General features: G+C 49.9%; 1 protein-coding gene across 2 annotated transcripts; it reads right to left on the bottom strand.

The window, feature by feature from the left end:
• Positions 1-1,465: 1,465 nt before the first annotated feature.
• Lrrc8e (leucine rich repeat containing 8 VRAC subunit E) lies at positions 1,466-14,060 on the bottom strand. Of its 2 annotated transcripts, none has more exons than XM_041678157.1 (3): positions 13,991-14,060; positions 6,887-7,029; positions 1,466-3,715 (listed from the first exon to the last, which is right to left on the bottom strand). In XM_041678157.1, the coding sequence occupies exons 2-3, from the start codon at positions 7,022-7,024 to the stop codon at positions 1,466-1,468; spliced, it is 2,388 nt and encodes a 795-aa protein (XP_041534091.1). In that variant the 5' UTR covers positions 7,025-7,029; positions 13,991-14,060. The 2 variants fall into 2 exon arrangements, with proteins under 2 accessions (XP_041534091.1, XP_041534092.1); XM_041678158.1 differs by lacking the exon at positions 13,991-14,060 and adding an exon at positions 7,213-7,252.
• Positions 14,061-19,154: the final 5,094 nt, after the last annotated feature.

Raw genomic sequence — 19,154 nt, 5'->3', positions numbered from 1 at the left:
GAGTCAGCCAGTCTTAAGAAACCCATGAACAGTACTTTCACTAGCTGGTTACATGTCAACTTGACACAAACTAGAGTCATCAAAGAGGAAGGAGCCTCAGTTGAGAAATTGCCTCTATAATATCCACCAGTAAGGCATTTTCTTAATTAGTGATTGATGGGGGAGGGCCCAGTCCACTGTGAGTGGTTCCCCTCCCTTGACTGGTGGTCCTGAGTTCTATAAGAAAGCAGGCTGAGCAAGCCATGAGGAGCAAGCCAGTTAGCAGCACCCCTCCATGGCCTCTACATCAGCGCTTGTCTCCAGGAGCCTGCCCTGCTTGAGTTCCTGTCCTGGCTTCCTTCAATGATGCTGTGGAGGTGTAAACTGAATAAACCCTTTCCTCCCAACTTGCTTTTTGGTCATGGTGCTTCATCACAGCAACGGAAACCCTGACTGAGACAGTAGTCTAGTGGGGATCTGTGACTGCCTAACTTTGCTTACAGAGTTTTTATGATATTAAATAAGCATTTTCCTGAGGAAATGTGGTTTCATGGGGTTCTCTAAGACTCCAGAAAAGGAGCTCTGTATGTAGACATTCCAGTACCCATTCTTAGTTGTTTTGGAGACAAGTTCTGCTATGTCTCCCAAGCTGGCTTCAACCTTCAATCCTCCTCCTTCCACCTCCAGAATATTATATAGACATGTTCCACCGCTCCTAGTTTATGAAATGCTTGGGCTGGAACCCAGAACTTCCTGCTCGCTAAGAAAGCGCTCTCCCAACTGAGTTACAGCCCAGCCCAGTCTTTTATGTCAACAATTCTATTATACAGTCTCAGGACCACCTGAATCAGAATTACCTGGTATACTTATTCAGTAGCAGGTTCCTGGCACCCACCCAAAAATTCTGAGTCAGTATTTCGGGGGTGGGGTGTGGGATGTTTTATTTCTTCCTCGCTCCTCGGCTTATTTTACTACACAGCTAAATGTGAGAACCATTGTTCTAAGTACCCATCTCTGCGGCAAAGGACTTACGAAATAAAGACTTGGAATTAAAGTTGGGATAAGGAGGTTTGGAACTGACCGCTGTGTCCTCTCCTTAGGGCAGAACTCTAGATGTATGCTGATTTGTCATTGGGGTGGGTTGGAAATCCCACTGGGATATGCCCCCCCTCCTGTATAGGACACTAACTAAGCTGGAATGTTCAGAGGAAGGACAAGCTTGCCAGCCAAAGACGCAGGTGTGGTTTTGGTCCAAGAATCTAAGACTGAGTTAATCCTTTCCTGTGGGGTTACACCCCAAATCCACCACCTCTTGCTTCTCCCCTAGACAAACCAGTCCCAGGATCTTGTCTGAACTGCACAAAGCCGACACATCAAACCTTCTTTCCTCTCCTGCTTCGCCTATGGGACATCTCCCTTGGAAGACAAGGCTGGGGCAGAAGGATCTGAAGGCCTCTGCGTCAACTGTCCCTTCCCCCACCAGGCCTCATTCCTCCTCCATCTTCTCCCGCACCTCTGCAGGCAGTCCCTCATAAAGGGTGTCCTCCACCAACAGCCCTGACTTCTTCAGCCCCTTGCAGTCACCAAGTTCTTCGGGCAGAGCCTCCAACCGGTTACCCTTGAGCTCCAGACGGCTGAGGGTCCGGAGGGCGGCCACATGGGGTGAAAGGTGAGTTAGGTGGTTGTAGCCCAAGAGCAATGTCCGCAGCTTCTGGCAGAAGAACAGTTCATCAGGCAGGCTCTCTAGTGCATTGTAGGAGAGCGCTAGATGCTGGAGGCTCTGGAGAAGGCCCAACTCAGGCGGCAGGGAGCGAAGCCCATTGTGGGACACGTCTAGCAGGCGGAGGCCAAAGCACTGGCCAAGCTGGGGGGGAAGAGTCTCGAGCTTGTTGTGACTGAGGTAGAGCTGCTCCAGGCCCCGGAGCTTCCTCACATGTTCAGGAACATAGGCTATCTGGTTGTGCCACAGCCTGAGAGTGACCAGCTTCCGACAGTGCTGGAAGCTGAGAATTTCCTCGATAGACCTAAGGTGGTTGTCCTTGAGGTCAAGTTCCTGCAGAGCACCCAAGCTAAAGACTGCATGGGGGATGCGCTCCAGCCCACAGGCCACCAGCTCCAGTTCCCGCAGCACCGCCAGCTTTTTGAGGCTGTTGAGGGCAAGCAAGCGAGCCCCATCATTGTGCAGGCTGAGTCGCTGAAGGTGTCCGGCCACGTCAGTCACACTGGCTGGCACCTTCCCAGCATTGCTACGCAGAGACAGTACCTTGAGCTGCTTAAGCTCCCGAAGGCTCTCAAGGGTGGCAGCCCGGGCCATTTCTGGGGGGAAGAGCCCTTCCAGATGCAGTTCCTCCAAGCCTCGAAGCCCAAACACCCAGAGGGGCACCTCTCGCAGCTCCTCAAACTTGACATATATCACTTTCAGGCGATCCCGCAGGAAGATCTGTGAAGAGAAGGGCAGCCTGGCTGGCGAGTGAAGCAGGCTGAGCTCCTGAAGGTTCACAAGCTGGGAGAGCCCTGGGGGAAAGGAGATGTCACAGATGGCCTCCAGTCTGAGGGCTTCCACCTCACTGAGCTCAAAGACCGTGTCAGGCAGTCCAGGGAGCATGCAGAGGGCCAGCTCCAGCCGGCCGCGTGTGTTGCGCTGCAGCTTCTGCCTCAGCTTCTCAGGTGTCCACTCGTGGTTGAGGTTGAGTTGCTTCAGGCGGCTCTCACTGACTTCCGAGAGGAAGACGGCAAACCGTTTAGAATAGAGGGAGTCATACTGGTCAATGAGGTGGAGCATGAAGGCGAAGTCGTTCTTCACATCCGGGATGTCATTCATACCTGTCTCCTCCCGCACAGACCGGAAGGAATACTCTTTGAGGGGCCTATGGAAGAGCCAGTAGAGCGTGTACAGGCAGGTGATGCCGTAAACGCACACGAAGGAGATGTAGCAGAAGGCCAGCTTAGAGAAGAGGTGGGCCTTGGTGTGGTTGCAGCAAAAGCTGGCGTACCCTGTGACCTCTGAGGTCTCCACCCTGCAGGACACCAGAAAGCTGATTTTCTCCACATAGACCAGGTTGTAAACCAGGATGGCAAAAAACTTGCACACTTTAAGCACTGTCTGCCGGATATACATAGAGTGGAGGATGTCGCCCTCTTCCACGTGCACGCGGAACTTTTTGACCTTCTCAAACAAGGCCTTAGCTTGCTCGCCCTCCTTCTTGTCCAGCAGAGTGACAACTGGAGGCTCCGTCACCACTTTCTCAGGCTCTACCAGCACTTTCTCCTTCTCGCCTTCACCTGCCTTTCCCGATCCCGCCCCTGTTGTGGTGACGGTGGACACCATGGCCCGTCCAGCAGCTGGGCCCTTGTGGTTCTCCCCAGACACCTCCGACAAAGCCCGAGTGGTCCACGGGGAATCAAAACACTTGCCCAGGATGGAGATGAAGTGTTCGATCTTGGAGCTGGTGCCGGGGAATTTGAACCAAAAGCTGGTACAGACCATGAAGATGAGAGTGTGGATGACCACCAGGTAGGGGAAGTACTTGGCATACCAGTGGAGGGCTGTCTCATAGCAGAGCTGGTTAATAAAGCTGTACTGTTGGAGGTCGAGGTTGTTTTTGAGGCCACTCAGTTCTCGGAGGCCCCCCATCTGCTCAGAGACCCCTCGAGGTAAGAGCTGCTGACAAGGAGCCTCTGATAAGTTCTCTCGGGGTTCATGGCTGGGCAGGCAGATGATCTTGTCCTGTGTCACCTGGAGATAGGAAGAGAGTTGGGAGACCATAAAGGGCCTGGGGAATTGTACAGAGGAGAAGCAGGCTGAGGTGGGAGACCCTGATCCTAGACTGCTCTCAGCTGTTTGACTGTGGAAGAGCTGTCAAACCTCAGCATCAGCCTTCATCTGCAAAGGATACTTGATGTGGGAGTGTCATATATCAATCTGTTGATTTCATTGGTTAAGCAATAAAGAAACTGCTTGGCCCTCATAGGTTAAAACATAGGTGGGAGGAGTAAACAGAACAGAATGCTGGGAGGAAGAGGAAGTGAGCTCAGAGACACCATGTGCCGCTCTCCCGGGCAGATGCGATTCAGCTCCGACCCAAGATGGACGTAGGCTAGAATCTTCCCGGTAAGCGCACCTTGGGGTGCTACAAACATTATTAGAAATGGGCTAGTCTAGATGCAAGAGTTAGCCTAGAAGAGGCTAGACAGAAATGGGCCAAGCAGTGTTTAAATGAATACAATTTGTGTGTTGTTATTTCGGGCATGAGCTAGCAGGTGGCCGGGGTGCTGGGGACGCAGCCCCGCCGCTCCTATTACTACAGATACTGGAGGGTGTGTGTGTGTGTGTGTGGATAGCTAAGTTGGTAGAAGGCCTGCCCTAGTACACAGCAGTTTTGATTCTCACCAATGCATAAACTAGGCTTGGTGTCACATATCCATAATCCTAGTACACACAAGATGGGAGCAGGAGAATGGGGAGCTTAAGGTCATTCTTGGCTTCACAGTAAGTTCAAGGTCAGCCTAGGATATAAGACACTGTGTCTCAAAGAAAAAAAGAGTGCAAGGGTGTATGTGTGTTGAATTGTGGTCCCACAAAAAAGAAACAAAATCCTAACCCCTAGTCCCTGTGACCTCTTGGAAGTAGGATCTTTACACAGGTAAGCATAGCAGAGTTATGAGCAGGACTATATCTTCCCCAAAAGGAGACATTTAGGGTGGAAATATACCTTAGTTGGTAGTGCTTGCTTAGCATGATGAAGCCCCGGCGTCCCATATCCCACACTGTGTAGACTGAGTGTTGTGTGCACATATGTAATACCAGTACTTGGGAAGGATCAGAAGTTCATCTATCTATTTTTTTTTCTTAAGTTCTAAAGCAGGACATGGTGGTGCACACCTTTAATCCCAGCACTCAGGAGGCAGAAGCAGGTAGATCTCTGAGTTTGAGACCAGCCTGACTAGAAAGTGAGTCCCAGGACAGCCAGGGCTACACAGAGAAACCCTGTCTCAGAAAAACCAAATAAAGAAACTTTAAGGTCTTATTAATAACAAAATTCCACCCACAAGAAAAACAAGTTGGGCCTGGTGATGCTAGCCTATAGTTCTAATTACTGGGAAGCTGAGGCCTGGGCTACAGAGTGGGCACAACTTCTAGACAGCTTCAGTAGACGGTGGTCCAAGGGAGAAAGTAGGCAGGATTCAGCTCAGTGGTAGAGCTCTGGCCTAGAATCCCCCAGTGAGGGGCTGGGCCTTTGGCTCTGCAGAACCTTGTGCAGCATCAGAAACCGTGACTTCTGTCCCCATTGCCACGAGAAAGAAAAAAAGTGTGACAATGGGGAAACCCTAAGATTACTGTAGACTTTAGTAGCACTGCTTGTGAGAACGGAGGCAAGGAAGGTAGTAGCACTTAGAATCGGTCTGTGTGTGAGCTTTGGCACTGGCTCCCTCTTGTTTGTGTCTCTTATTTCATTGGTGATATTTTTTATGCGCTTAGGTTCTCATGTAAGCTAGGTGAGTGATCTAATACTGATATTTTTCTCCTTTTCTATGTATTTTAGAGATGGGGTCTCACTGTGTGGCTTAATTGACCTGGGACTCCCGAGCCCAACTCATCCTCTGTGCTAGAAATCCAGGTGTCCACTGCCACAACTGACCTTAATTTAATTTAATTTTTTTAAAGATTTATTTATTATGTATACAATATTCTGCCTCCATGTATGCCTGCAGGCCAGAAGAGGGCGCCAGATCTCATTACAGATGGTTGTGAGCCACCATGTTGTTGCTGGGAATTGAACTCAGGACCTCTGGAAGAGCAGCCAGTGCTCTCAACCTCTGAGCCATCTCTCCTGCCCCTGACCTTAATTTTAATTTTGAGAGACAGTCTTGCAAAGATGTCTAAACTGGTCTCAAATTTGTGATCCTCCTGCCTTGGCCTACAGAGTAACTAGGGTTATAGGCACGCACCAAGACACCCAGGCTCTTTCTCCCTCTTCTTGGGTGACTTGAAGGCTTCAGGACTTCAAGTATTAATCCTACTCCTTTAGAGAGTGACTCTTTCCCTGGAGGGTGCAGTGGAAGACACTTCCTATCTCATCATCATGGTGGGACCTTACCCATCTGTATAGTGAGTTGAAGACACCTCCCCCGCCCCAATCATAAGCATTGCCATGTAAGACCATGCCCCCTTATGGTCCTGCCCTTCACCTGGTCAGGAGTAGTCAGGAGTAGCACCATAGAGAAGCCCAGTGCCTTCATGGCAGAAGGGGATATAGAGTGGCTGAGAACACTTGAACCCAGAAAAAAAAGTCAGTGGTGCACGCCTTTAATCCCAGCACTTGGGTGGCAGAGGCAGGCAGATCTCAGTGGGCTTGAGGTCAACCTGGTCTACAGAGCTAGTTCCAGGAGAGTCAGGACTACACAGAGAAACCCTGCCTCAATCCCTCCTCCCCTGCCCAATCCCCCCCCCCCAAAAAAAACCCAAAAACCTCTCATCCATAATTTTAGTTTCAAAGAAACCTAACACACTCTTCCGACCTCCACGGATACCACACATACATGTGGTACACATACATACACGCAAGTAAACACACATACACATGAAAGAAAATACATAAGGAGTGTTACCAAGGTGTGGTGCCACTCCTTCACATCCTCACCACTCTCTGGCCTCACCCCTCACCTGGAAAGAGCAACCCAAGACCCCAGTCATTAGAATGGCCACGAATATGTCCACAGCGAAACCCCGATCCTTCATCCCCTTTCCCTGTCTGCCCTGACTCCTGCCTAGCTGAGTGTCATCGTGCGGCCCGGCCCTGCCCGGCCTCTTCACATGTCACCCCCCTGTCAAGAAGGCACTTCCTAAAGTCCTGATGGTAAGGACGGCCAGCTGTTCGGCCTTGCCCGTTTTTGTCTCGTTCCTCACCTGAAGGGTGCACCCGAAGACTCCAATCATGAGCATAGCCACAGTGAGGTACTCAGCCAATACATCCCACCAGGGTTTGAGCACCTTGAATGCAGGCTGCTGTTCTGTGAACTGCTTGAACTCCGCCACTGGGATCATCCTGCCTATAGGAGTCAGGAGACAAGAGGGTTTGAGACATGGAGCAAGGCTATGCCTGGTAGGAGAAACCCCAGAAAGGCCAGACACAGGGCAGTGTTCCCAATACACTCTCAGCTCTGCCAGAACTTTCTAAAATCTATGAGCCATATGCTCCCCCCCCCCTTGTCGTCGCTTCCTTCAGAACTCACCTCCTTCCCAGTCTCACAGCTCTTCCTCCTCCCAAAAGCCCCTACTTGCTCTGCCAGCGCTCTCTGAACTCATGAGTGAAAACACAGGGTAGCTGTCTCCAGCCTCCTCCTGGAGCCACCCACCTCTGCAGGAGGAAGCCTGTGACATTCACTGTGGTATTCCTTTACTCTCCAGCTGCCCCCTTACCTCCACCCTGACACCAAGTGTCCCTGGGCTCAAGACTTCCGGGGTGTGCCCCCCTGACAGGGGTGCTCTGGGCGCCACCTCCAATCCCCAACCGGAAAAGCCGGCTGGGGAAAAGCAAGCTGGAGCGTGGCTGTGCTCTAGTTAAGGGCCTTAGGGGTTAGGGTGTGGCCAGGCTGAAGGCTACTGAGCCCTGGAGGCATGTGCCAAGACACCTGAGTGTTCAGATAGGGACCAGAGCTCAGAATTTGAGAAGTAGAAACCTGGGCCCTGAAAGGGAGGAGTGTGTTGGAATGTCTGAAGCAGGAGGATCCCTAAAAACTGAAAACCTCTTAGGGTGACACCTATGACTGGAGCCTGGCACGGGGCTGGACTGCCAGGCTCCAGGGCTGCCAGCCCACTCTGTCTATCTCTGGTTTCCTTTTCTACTAAGGTATCATTATTGCAAAGGCCAGGCCTAAGTCACACGGGGGTGTAGGATGCAAGCGAGGACATCACTCTTCTAGGAAGTCAGCTACTTGCTCAGGGCAGAGGGGAAAGCAAAAAGTGGGGTCTCTAGGCAGCCCACCCCTGCCAGCATCCAAGTCTTTCTGTGAGTGTGTGTGTGTGTGTGTGTGTACACGTGCAACGGTGTGGGTCTGGAGGTCAGAGGAACCACAGCAGTCAGTTCTCTCCTGCCATCATGTGGGTCTTTGGTGTGGAACCCAGATCATCAGGCTTGGTGGCAAGCGCCTTCCCCCTGAGCTGTATCACGGACCCCTTTATCCCTTATCTTAAACAAGTTCCTGGGAAGCCAGGTATGGTGGCCAGCCAGCACTGTAATCCTAAGACAGGAGGATTTGGAGTTTGAGGCCAGCATTTGCGTTACAGAAAGAGACCCTATCTCAGTGCAACGAAACAAAAACAACAGGCCGGCAAACTGGCTCAGAAGATAAAGAGCTTGTCATGCAGCCATGAGAACATCCGTGTGATCCTGACAGCCATGAGAAGCCAGAGCGGTGCATGTGTGCACTCCCAGTGCCGAGGAGGTAGAGACAGGCGGATCCGTGGGCCTCACTGGCAGCCAGCCTAACTGGCAAGTCTCAGGTTCAGAGAGAGACTCCGTCTCAAATAAGGTGGAGAGACAAAGGAAAGCACATGACTGAAGGTGCCTCTACACACACACACACACGCACACGCACACACACGCACACGCACACACACACACACACGCACACACACACACACGCACACGCACACACACGCACACACATGCACACGCGCACACACATGCACACACGCACATGCACACACACACACATGCACACTTGAGAGAGATGGAGGACAGAGAGAGAAACAAAGTCAACAGCATCCTAGGAGCCCTTTGTCCTGTTCACTTGTGGCTCTGGCCAAAACTGGGGTATCTGTGTCACCAACCAACTGTTCGGACACATCCACATCTCCTGTGTCTGCCTCTGTTTCTCCCAAGGGTTTGTAGCAAGTGAAGTCAAGATAGGGGTTGAGCGCCTACTCACTAGGCTGAGAGACAGGTATTGCACAACAATCAGACCCCTTCACCACTCTGGGGTAGCAATTTCTTTTTATTTATTTATTTATTCATTCATTCATTCATTCATTCATTATATATACAATGTCCTGTCTGTGTGTATGCCTGCAGGTCAGAAGAAGGCACTAGACCTCATTACAGATGGTTGTGAGCCACCATGTGGTTGCTGGGAATTGAACTCAGGACCTCTGGAAGAGTAGGCAATGCTCTTAACCACTGAGCCATCTCTCCAGCCCTGGGGCAGCAATTTCTATATAGTAGAAGGGTCTGTGGGAAAGGGAGCAGGTATTAAAGTTTCTTTTTTTTTCTCTTTCTTTTTTTTTTTTCTTCCAAGACAGGGTTTCTCTGTGTAGCTTTGGAGTCTGTCTTGGAACTAGCTCTGTAGACCAGGCTGGTCTCGAACTCACAGAGATCCGCCTGCCCAAGTGCTGGGATAAAAGGCGTGCACCACCACCGCCCGGCTCAAGGTTTCTTATACAAATTCATCCTGAATCAGGTACATCCAAGGAAGTGACCAAAGAACAAGATCCTTTATGTGACGGTTGGTCCTGTAAGCTCACCAAACACTCCCTAGTCCTAAGAAAAAAAAGCTTAAAAAAAAAAAAGCCAGCCGGGCGATGGTGACGCACACCTTTAATCCCAGCACTCCAGAGGCAGAGGCAGGCAGATCTCTGTGAGTTCGAGACCAGCCTGGTCTACAGAGCTAGTTCCAGGACAGGCTCCAAAGCCACAGAGAAACCCTGTCTCAAAAAACCAAAAAAAAAAAAAAGCCTCAGCCTCAGGCTGGGGAGATGGCTCAGTTGGTAGGGCACTTGTGTGGCATTTAGTCTCTAGCACCACATAACTAGGCAGACTGGCACATGCCTGTAACCTCAGCTCTCGGAGGTCTGAGTTAGGAGGATCAGAGTTCAAAGTTATCCTCAGCTACATAGGGCACTCCAGGCCAGCCTGGGCTACAGGAAATCGTGTTGCAAAAAGGCTTTTTAAAACATCCCCTCAGCCTGGGGTAGTAGCTTAGTGTTGAGTTTTGCAAGAGAGTCTCCATGACTGGAGGGGGAAAAATCCCAATTTCCATCGTTTGATAGAGATGATGGCCCAGAGGGAAGAGAGAGAAGGCTCGGCAGCTAAGAGCACACACTGCTCTTGTAGAGGACCAGAGTTCGATTCTCAGCTCCCACAGCGTTCACCGCCCCTTGTAATTCCAGCTCTAGAGCCTCCAGCCACCCAACATCCTCTCCTGGCCTCCTAGAATACTCAGTGCACAACAACCCCTGTCGCGCACACAACACACAAATAAAAATAAAATCTTAAAAGAAAATGAACTCAGAGCATCTTACTGATATCCGGGGTGACATTCTGAAACAAGGAATAGTAAAGCCCACATTGGGCTCCTATTGGATCCTTCTGAGGCACTCCTCAAGGGGTGCTACCCATGCAGGCAGGGACCAACTCCTTGTCTCCACTTTCCATGACCAGTCTCACAAGTTCCCCAATGCTGCCAACCTACTCTCACAGGTCAGAGGTCAGAAAACAGGAGCCCTCTGCCCAGCTCCCAGGAACAAGACATACACACACAATAGACAGACACAATCAGAGGGAGACACAGGAATTATCATTGTCTGACTCCATGACTCAAACTCCATCTTCTGGAACCTGCCATTAAATCCTAGCAGGCAGATACAGGGTTGGCCCCTTTTGCTATGTCTGCAGAGAGCTGGTGGGAGGGTTTAGCAGGAGGGACTCACAGAGCTGGGGGAAGTGTAGAGAAAAACAGCACGGGAGTCTATATGACAGAATGTCTCGGGTTGCTCTCAAAGCTGATTTTTTTGCTTTGTTGTTAAGGTTTTTTTTTTATTTTATGTTGTGTATGCATGTGTGTGTGCATAGTGGTTGGTGTTAGGTGTCTACTGCTCTCTAATTTATTAGTGTGAGCGTGGTGTGTGTGTTGTGTGTGTGTGACTGTGTGTTGTGTGTGTGAGTATGTGAAGATCAAGAACAACTTCATGGCATCCATCCCCTCCTATCTTATGTGGGCTATCAAAGTCAGGTGTTCGCGCTTGCTTGCTAAGCTATCTTAACTAAGTTATCTTACCTGCCCTCACCCCCCCCCCCCTTTTTTTTTTGAGAAGGGCTCTCACTGAAATCTGAGGGTCAGCATTTTAGCTGGACTGGCTAGTCATTGAGCCCTGGAATTCACTAAAGTTACCAATGTGTACCAGCGTGTCCTGCTTTTATCTGGGTGTTGGAGATTCAACTCAGGTCCTCATGCCTTCAGAGCAAGCACCTTACCCACTGGGCTACTCCCAACCCCTCCCTTTCCTCATTATTATTATTTTTTTTGTGTGTGTGTGTGGATTTTCAAGACAGGGTTTCTTTGTAGCTTTGGAGCCTGTCCTGGAAACTAGCTCTTTTTTTTTTTTTTGTTTTGTTTTTTCGAGACAGGGTTTCTCTGTGGTTTTGGAGCCTGTCCTGGAACTAGCTCTGTAGACCAGGCTGGTCTCGAACTCACAGAGATCCGCCTGCCTCTGCCTCCCAAATGCTGGGATTAAAGGCGTGCGCCACCACCGCCCAGCTAACATCAAAGTCTTTTTTTTTTTTTTACATCAGGGTTTTGTGTGACCCAGGCTGTCCTTGAACTAGCTATGTGGTGGGTGAGGGATGATGACCTGAACTCCTGATCCTGCTTGGTCTCCCAAGGGCTGGGGTTACTGGCTATACCACCCCTCATTATTATTATTATTATTATTATTTGGTTTTTCGAGACAGGGTTTCTCTGTGGTTTTGGAGCCTGTCCTGGAACTGAACTCAAAGAGATCCGCCTGCCTCTGCCTCCCAAGTGCTGGGATTAAAGGCGTGCGCCACCACCGCCCGGCCCCTCATTTTTTTAAAAATATTTATTTATTTATTATGTATACAATATTCTGTCTGTGTGTATGTCTGCAGGCCAGAAGAGGGCACCAGACCTCATTCCAGATGGTTGTGAGCCACCATGTGGTTGCCGGGAATTAAACTCAGGACCTTTGGAAGAGCAGGCAATGCTCTTAACCACTGAGCCATCTCTCCAGCCCCCTCATTATTTTTTTTAAGACAAGTTCTTGCTATGTAGTCCAGGCTATCCTTGTGCTGGCTGTGTAGCCCAAGATGAACCCAAAATTCCAATCCTCCTTCCTCAGCCTCTTAAATGCTGGGATTACAGAAGTGTGCCGCCATGTCCAGCCTAACGCTGAAGGTCATCCATATTTTGGAAATATAAGTGTAGAGACCTTTCTCTTAGAGAATGAACATAACCCATGAAGATTTCACTGTTACAAGTATCAGCTGAGTCTGTCTAGCCAATGCTCACCTCCTGTTTGATGACACCTACTCTGTTGCATCCAGTGAAAGCACCCAGTGGCTCAGTTAGGAAAGGGCTGGAGAGATGGCTCAGCGGTTAAGAGCACTGGCTGTTCTTCCAAAAGGTCCTGAGTTCAATTCCCAGCAACCATATGGTGGCTCACAACCATCTGTAATGAGATTTGGCGCCCTCTTCTGGCGTGCGGGCATACATGGAGGCAGAATGTTGTATACATAATAAATAAATCTTTAAAAAAAAAAAAAAGGAAAGAGCTTAATACACAGCTGTGAGGACCCGCGTGATATTCCCAGCAGGCCAGTCTGGATCCATAGCCCAGCACAGTGGGGTCAAGCAGGTAGATCCCTGAGCATCATTGGCGAGATAGTCCAGCCAAAGCCATGAGCTTCAGGTTCAGTGAGAAACGGCTCAAAAAAATAAAACCACTGAGGAGGACATCCCAAGTCAATCTTTGGTCCCTATACACACCCACACACAAGAGGGGTGTCTCAGAAGGCCAGGCTTGGGAGGAGCTTGCAAACTCCTCCCCACACCTATGCCCTGCTTCTGATGCTGAAATGGAAAACGGAGGATGCTCCAACCTTGTTCAGCCTCCCCAACTTCATATCACGCTAAGGGGCAAGAAAGGAACGGCAAAGTGTGTTAACCTTTAGAGTACAAAGTCAGAAGGAGGGATATGGCTCAGTTGTCAGAGTTATGGCTCAGGCCCTGTGTTCAAGTCCCAGCACCACATAAAACCTGGACTGGCAGCACACATCCCTGTAATCCTCCTCAGGATAGAGGCAGAAGGACCAACACATCAAGGTCAGTCTAAGATGCGTGGCTAGCTTGTTAGAGGCAAGCCTGTGCCAAAAGACCTTGTCTCAAACAAACAAATATGAAAAACAACAACAAAAACCCCAAACCCAAATCGCAGGGCTGCTGTGACGGCTCATTGGGCAAAGGTCCCTGCCTCCAAGCCAGAAGATGTAAGCTCAGTCTCAGGGGCTGTAAGGCAGAGGAGAGAACCAACTGCGACAAACTGTCCTCTGACCTCTACGAGAGTGCCTTGGCATGTGTACACACACACATACATACAAAATATAAAGTAAGAAAATTAAACACATAAACAAAGTCAAAGTTCAATCCCTACTCTTTTTACAAGGGAGTTACTGAGGTAAGGAAAAGTCACCCCTAGTGGCAAGTCTGGGGGCGGAGGCGGGGCACGGAGCTATGGACATCTAGGCTAGTACTTTCCCAAGCTTCCTTTGCTGGGACTTGTAGGGGCTTTTGGAATCTTGAAGTCTAAGAACCTCAGGGAGCAGGGTGTTGAGACTGGGATTCTGCAGCTTCGAGGGTTCTCACTGAGACAAACTTTCTATCTTTCTCCACTACCTCCACCATCCCACGTTGGGACAAGTCGTGGAAATCAAGACTCACAAAGTCGTTGCCTGCCTGTTGATCTCCCTTGCTTCGCTTGGTCCCAGACTGCCTGGTTCCCAGGACATGAGCTCCTGGGGCCAGGCTGAGGGTTAGGCACCCCCTCCCACTCCCAGCTTCAACTCCCAATGTGTGTGTGTGTGGGGGGGGGTGGCGGGGGTTGCTCTCGCCCAGGCCACGAAGTCACCCACACCTGAGCGATCCTCCCCTGGGTCATTCCCTGGTTCCAGGTTGACCTCCTCCCGTGGGACAAAATCCCTCAACCCCAGCTACTTACCTTTCACGGATGGAACTCCGGGCCCAACTCGTAGATCCCAGGGAATGGATCGACCGGGACTCCCGCAGAGTTCCCGGGCGGGCGGGCCGGAGAGGGTGAGTCAGGGCGGGCTGGGCCAGGAGCCCGGGAGCCGCCCCGCCCCGCCCCCGGTATGACTCGGCCCCGCCTCGCTGCTGTCGCTCCCAGGTCGATCCTTCTCTGCGCCGCGCGCCACGCGATCGCAAGCGAGGCGAGAGATTCCTAGAAAAGGGTCTTTCGAAGTCTGCAGCAGAAGTCTGCAGTCCCTCTAACTCCTGGCCATAGGTGCAAACTGGTATCCTGTAGATGCACCATCTGGGCAGGTGTTGGGAAAGTAGTTCTGGGATCCATTTCCTTCGACCCCTAAGCATCCCCACCTGGTACCAAAGCTCAGTCGAGGTCCGGATACCACAGGCTTCCGGCAGGGGAAGACCAAGAGCAGAAGGCTAGCCCTCTTCTAGGGCTGGCCTGCCATCAGGAGAAGTTTCCAACACAGGAAGTCAACCCAGTGTGGGTACTAGCCTGACTGTCTCTTCTTGGGCTTGTGGCCCATCCTGAAGGTTGGAAAGATGGCGTGGCGACAAACTTTTTCTCAGCCTGGGGTGTGCCAGGTGGTAGACCTGGGTGTGCAGGGCCAGAGGGTTCAGGCGGGAGGGATGGGAGCTGGAACTACTTCCTTCTCCCCCTACCCCAGCTCTCCTCCTCAGACTACCCTGGAATGCTCCAGACAGAGGAAGATGACCTTGAATTTCTGATCCTCCTGCCTCCAGCATCCTGGAGTCTCCACCACCTGAGAGGATTAAGGAAGGGTTTGCAGGCTGAGGGATTACAGGCCAGCCTGCGTCATCACAACACAGGTTTACGTAGTGCTGGGGATGGAATCTAGATGCCAGGCAAGCACTCCATCAGATGAACCAAACCTTCAGCTTCTGAGAGCCTCATTAACAGACAAAACAACAACCCAACAAAATTAAAAACTCACCCAGCCTCACCACTACCACCACGACTATCTAGGTCTCACCATCAGCTGACAGAGGCTTTGGCAGTCACAGACCATCAAATCAAGAATACTCCATCTGGGGGCAGCCAAATTTGAGCCTTTGTGTACTCTCAGTGTGAAATGCCTTCTCATTGGGAAACCTGCCACTTAGACCAACGGGGAGAGTGAACATGCCCTCCACCAACACACGCGTGCACACGCACACCTGCAGGGACATACACACACAGAGAAAAAGAATTTGGGAGCTGGAGAGATGGCACAGAAGTTAAGAGAGTGTGCTGATCTTGCAGAGGATGTCCTAGCAACCATGTCTGGTGACTTACAACCAACTATGATTTGAAGGACACCTTCTTCTGGCCTCTGTAGGTGCATGCATTCACGTGCCCATATCTACCCACAGACACTAGTGTGTATACATAATCAAAAATGAAAGAAATTCAGCACTTGGGAGGAAGAGGCAGGTCCACACTGCTGTGCGGTATCCACCACAGAAGATTACAGAAACCAAAAAGCAAGGTTAGTACATTTAGAGACTTTCCCAGAACTAAGGACTTCGATGGATTAGGTCTTTCTTTCATTTTGGCTGGTGGTGCTGTCTATGTGTTAAGTTTTTTGGCCTGAATGGTATGTCCACCATGGAGTCAGTTGTGCTAGAGTCTGGGAGCCTTTACACATAGAGAGTTCTAGAACAGCCAGGGCTACATAGTGAGACCCATTTCCCCTCCCAGATCAGAGACTGGAAACCCATCAGAATCCTTTATGCCCAGAGTACTTCTTCAGGCAGCCCAAGAACAAACCTTTCTGTGTTTAGCAGGCTTTCCTCTTTCCCTCCTCTTCTCCTTCATTTCTTCCTGCCACTCAACCTCAAACCTAAAGCCTTCCTTAAGCCAGGCAAGCATACTGTCATTGAGTGGTGCCCTTAGTGTCCTGTTTATTGATCTTTGTTTAAAACAGAATGTTGGCCAGGTGGTGGTGGTGCACGCCTTTAATCCCACCACTTGGGAGGCAGAGGCAGGTGGATCTCTGTGAGTTCGAGGTCAGCCTGGTCTACAAGAGCTAGTTCCAGCTACAGAGAAACCCTGTCTCTAAAACAACAACAACAACAAAACAGAATGTCACCATACTTCAGCCTAGGATAGCTTCAAACTTGCCAGAATATCGTGTGCACGCGCGTGTGTGTGTGTGTGTGTGTGTGTGTGTGTGTGTGTGCATGCGCACATTTTGTTTTGAAGACAGGATCTTTCTATGTAACACCTGCTGGAATTCTTCTGCCTTTGTCTCTCTGGTACACGGCAAGAATACACTAGTATGCTTGACCCTCCCTCTTTTCTGAGACAGGCTCATCACTGCATAGCCCCGGCTGGCCTGGAACTCTCCATGTGGACCAGGCTAGTGGTGAATATGGAGCCCACGCTACAAGCACAAACTGGCCTTGACCTCTCTGTGTAGTCAAAGATGAGCATGAACTCCTGATCCCTTTGTCCCCAGCTCTCCAGGACTGGAGTCACAGGTGTGTGTGAACCCCCACCCAGTATATTTAGTGCTGGGATTAAAATTAGGGTTCATACCAGGCGAGCACCCTACAACTTAGCTACAACCCCTGGCTCTACCCTTTGCTTTCTGGATAGATATACAATAAGCATCCAAGCAAGCCAGGAATGGTAGCATAGCTTGTAATCCCAATACTAAAGAGACTCAGATAAGAGGAGCACAAATTTGAGGCCAGCCTGGGCAATGTACTGAGATTCTCAACAAACATTAAACGATACTGGGGAGGCAGCTCAGCTGGCAAGGTACCTGAACACTTGGGTTTGGATCCCTAGCACCCGTGTACAAGCCAGAGAGACAGACACAGGTGGATCCTTGGAGCTTGCTGGCCAGACACCCACTCTACCTAATTGGATGTGCTCCAGGTTCAGTGCCAGACTCTGCCTGAAAAACAGACAACAAACAAGGTGAAGGGGGCTGGAGAGATGGCTCAGAAGCTAAAAGCACATTCTGCTCTTGCAGAGGCCCTGAGTCTGATTCTCACCACCCACACCCACAACTCATGAAAAGGATTGGAGTTTAGTCTCTAGCAGCCAAGTGGAGGCTCACAACTGTATGTAACTCCAGTCATAGGGGATCTGCTGCCCTCTTCTGGCCTCCATGGGCACTGCACACACATGGTACACATACATCAAACACCTACACACATCAAAGTAAAGATGAAAAGCAATCAAGGATGACACGATGTTAACCTCTGACACACACATGCACACATGTAAACACACCCATAACATACACAACAAAACAAAACAGCAACAACAAGAATCTGAACACTTAGCTGGGCATTGTGGCACCTGCCTGTGTCCCAGCACTCAGGAGGCTGAGATGGTGGATCTGAATGAGTTTGAGGCCAACCTGGTGAGACCCTATTTCAAAAAAAAAAAACAATTAAAATAACAAACAAACCAAACATCAGAACGCTTCCTAGAAATTTTTATTTTAAAAAATCCTATAAAAACACATGAGCCCCCCAAAAGGAACAAGTTAGTATAAAATATGTTCTGTGGGTATAAGAAAGCAGGGCAAAGCAGGAGCCAGTGAAAACGGTTTTCTGAATTCTTCATGGAGGCAGAAACAGCTGAGAATGCTTGCTTCTCCTTGTCTTTCTGAGAGGTTCCCTGGAACCCCTTGTCCCTAGGGCTCTCTCTCTCTCTCTCTCTCTCTCTCTCTCTCTCTCTCTCTCTGTGTGTGTGTGTGTGTGTGTGTGTAGTTCAGAGGACAACCAGTGGGATCCAGTTTTTTTCTTCTACTATGTGGGAATCCAACCCAAGTTGTTAGGCTTGCCATTGAGGGAGGCCCTTTCCCCTCTGAGCCATCTCGAAGGCCCTTCTTTTTATTACTTTTGTTTGTTTGGGTTTTTTTTTTGAAATAGGGTTTCTTTTTTTTTTAATTATTTATTTACTATGTACACACACAGTGTTCAGCCTCCATGTATGCCCGCAGGCCAGAAGAGGGCACCAGACCTCATTACAGATGGTTGGGAGCCACCATGTGGGTTGCTGGGAATTGAACCTTTAAAAATCTTCAAGTATAAGATCTTGTTGTATGTCCCAGGATGTCTAAATGAAACTCCTGAGTTCAAGTGAACTTAACATCTTGCTACCTCTTCCCAAGCGGCTGCTGTTGCACACTGCCTTGCCTGGCTTCATCTCCTGGTTGATGGGCTCAGGTGTCATGCCTCTGGATCGGAGACCTCAAGCACCTGTCAAAGTGTCCAGACTTAGGCCAAGGACACATGCTTAGGGATAGAGACAGAGAACACTCCTGAGAGCGGGAGAGAGCTAATGAGCTGAGGGGAAGCCCCAAACTGAGAGTCCTGAACCGTGTAACTCCTTAGAGGACTCTTATGTGGCGCCTGCTCCACCCATTTTAGGTAATCCAGATGTTCCTCGAGCTGTTTGTGGGATGAAGCCCAACTGACGAAGCCTTCTTTCTGGTTAACCTCTTGTCACAGTTCCACCTTTTGCTGAGGCAGGGTCTCTCATTAGCCTAGGATTTTGCCAAGTAAGCTAAACTAGCAAACTAACAAATAAGCTTCCAGGGACCCACTCATCTCCCACCTGTTGTTGCTGGGGTACAGGTACCTGCTGCATTGCACTGAGCTTTTTGAATAAGTTCTAAGGATGGAACTCCTGTCCTTACATTTGTGAGGCAAATGCTTTGACCAAATGAGTCCCCTCTGAAGCATATATTTGCTTAACAACAACAACAACAAAACAACTTTTGATACATTTTTTTTTTACTTTTGCATATTTGTACACACATGTGTCGTGGCACATTTATGTGGATTCCAGGGATCAAACTCAGATCTCCAGGCTTGCCAAGAAAGCACCTTTGCCCGCCGAGCCCTCTCTCAGGCCTTAAATCAAGGGTTTAACATTCAGGACTAAGTCTTTTGTTGTTAGCTTGGCTCACAGGACTTAACTAGTTGGCTTTCTCATTTCTTTCGCTCTACCTCAGGCTTTGGTTAAGTTGACTATCTCTCAGGGTGTGGTAGCTTATTCCAGTGGCCCGCTGCTGGGCTTTCCCTGTGTCTGAGTCTACAACATTATCATATTTGTAGGCTGAGTATCCATGGGCCTGTGGTACTTTCTGATC

Source organism: Microtus oregoni, unplaced genomic scaffold, assembly GCF_018167655.1.
Source record: "Microtus oregoni isolate MIOR12 unplaced genomic scaffold, Mior012 000029F_ref0000214, whole genome shotgun sequence".
Classification (NCBI taxonomy): Eukaryota; Metazoa; Chordata; class Mammalia; order Rodentia; family Cricetidae; genus Microtus; species Microtus oregoni.
This window is presented reverse-complemented; position numbering and strand designations above follow the sequence as displayed.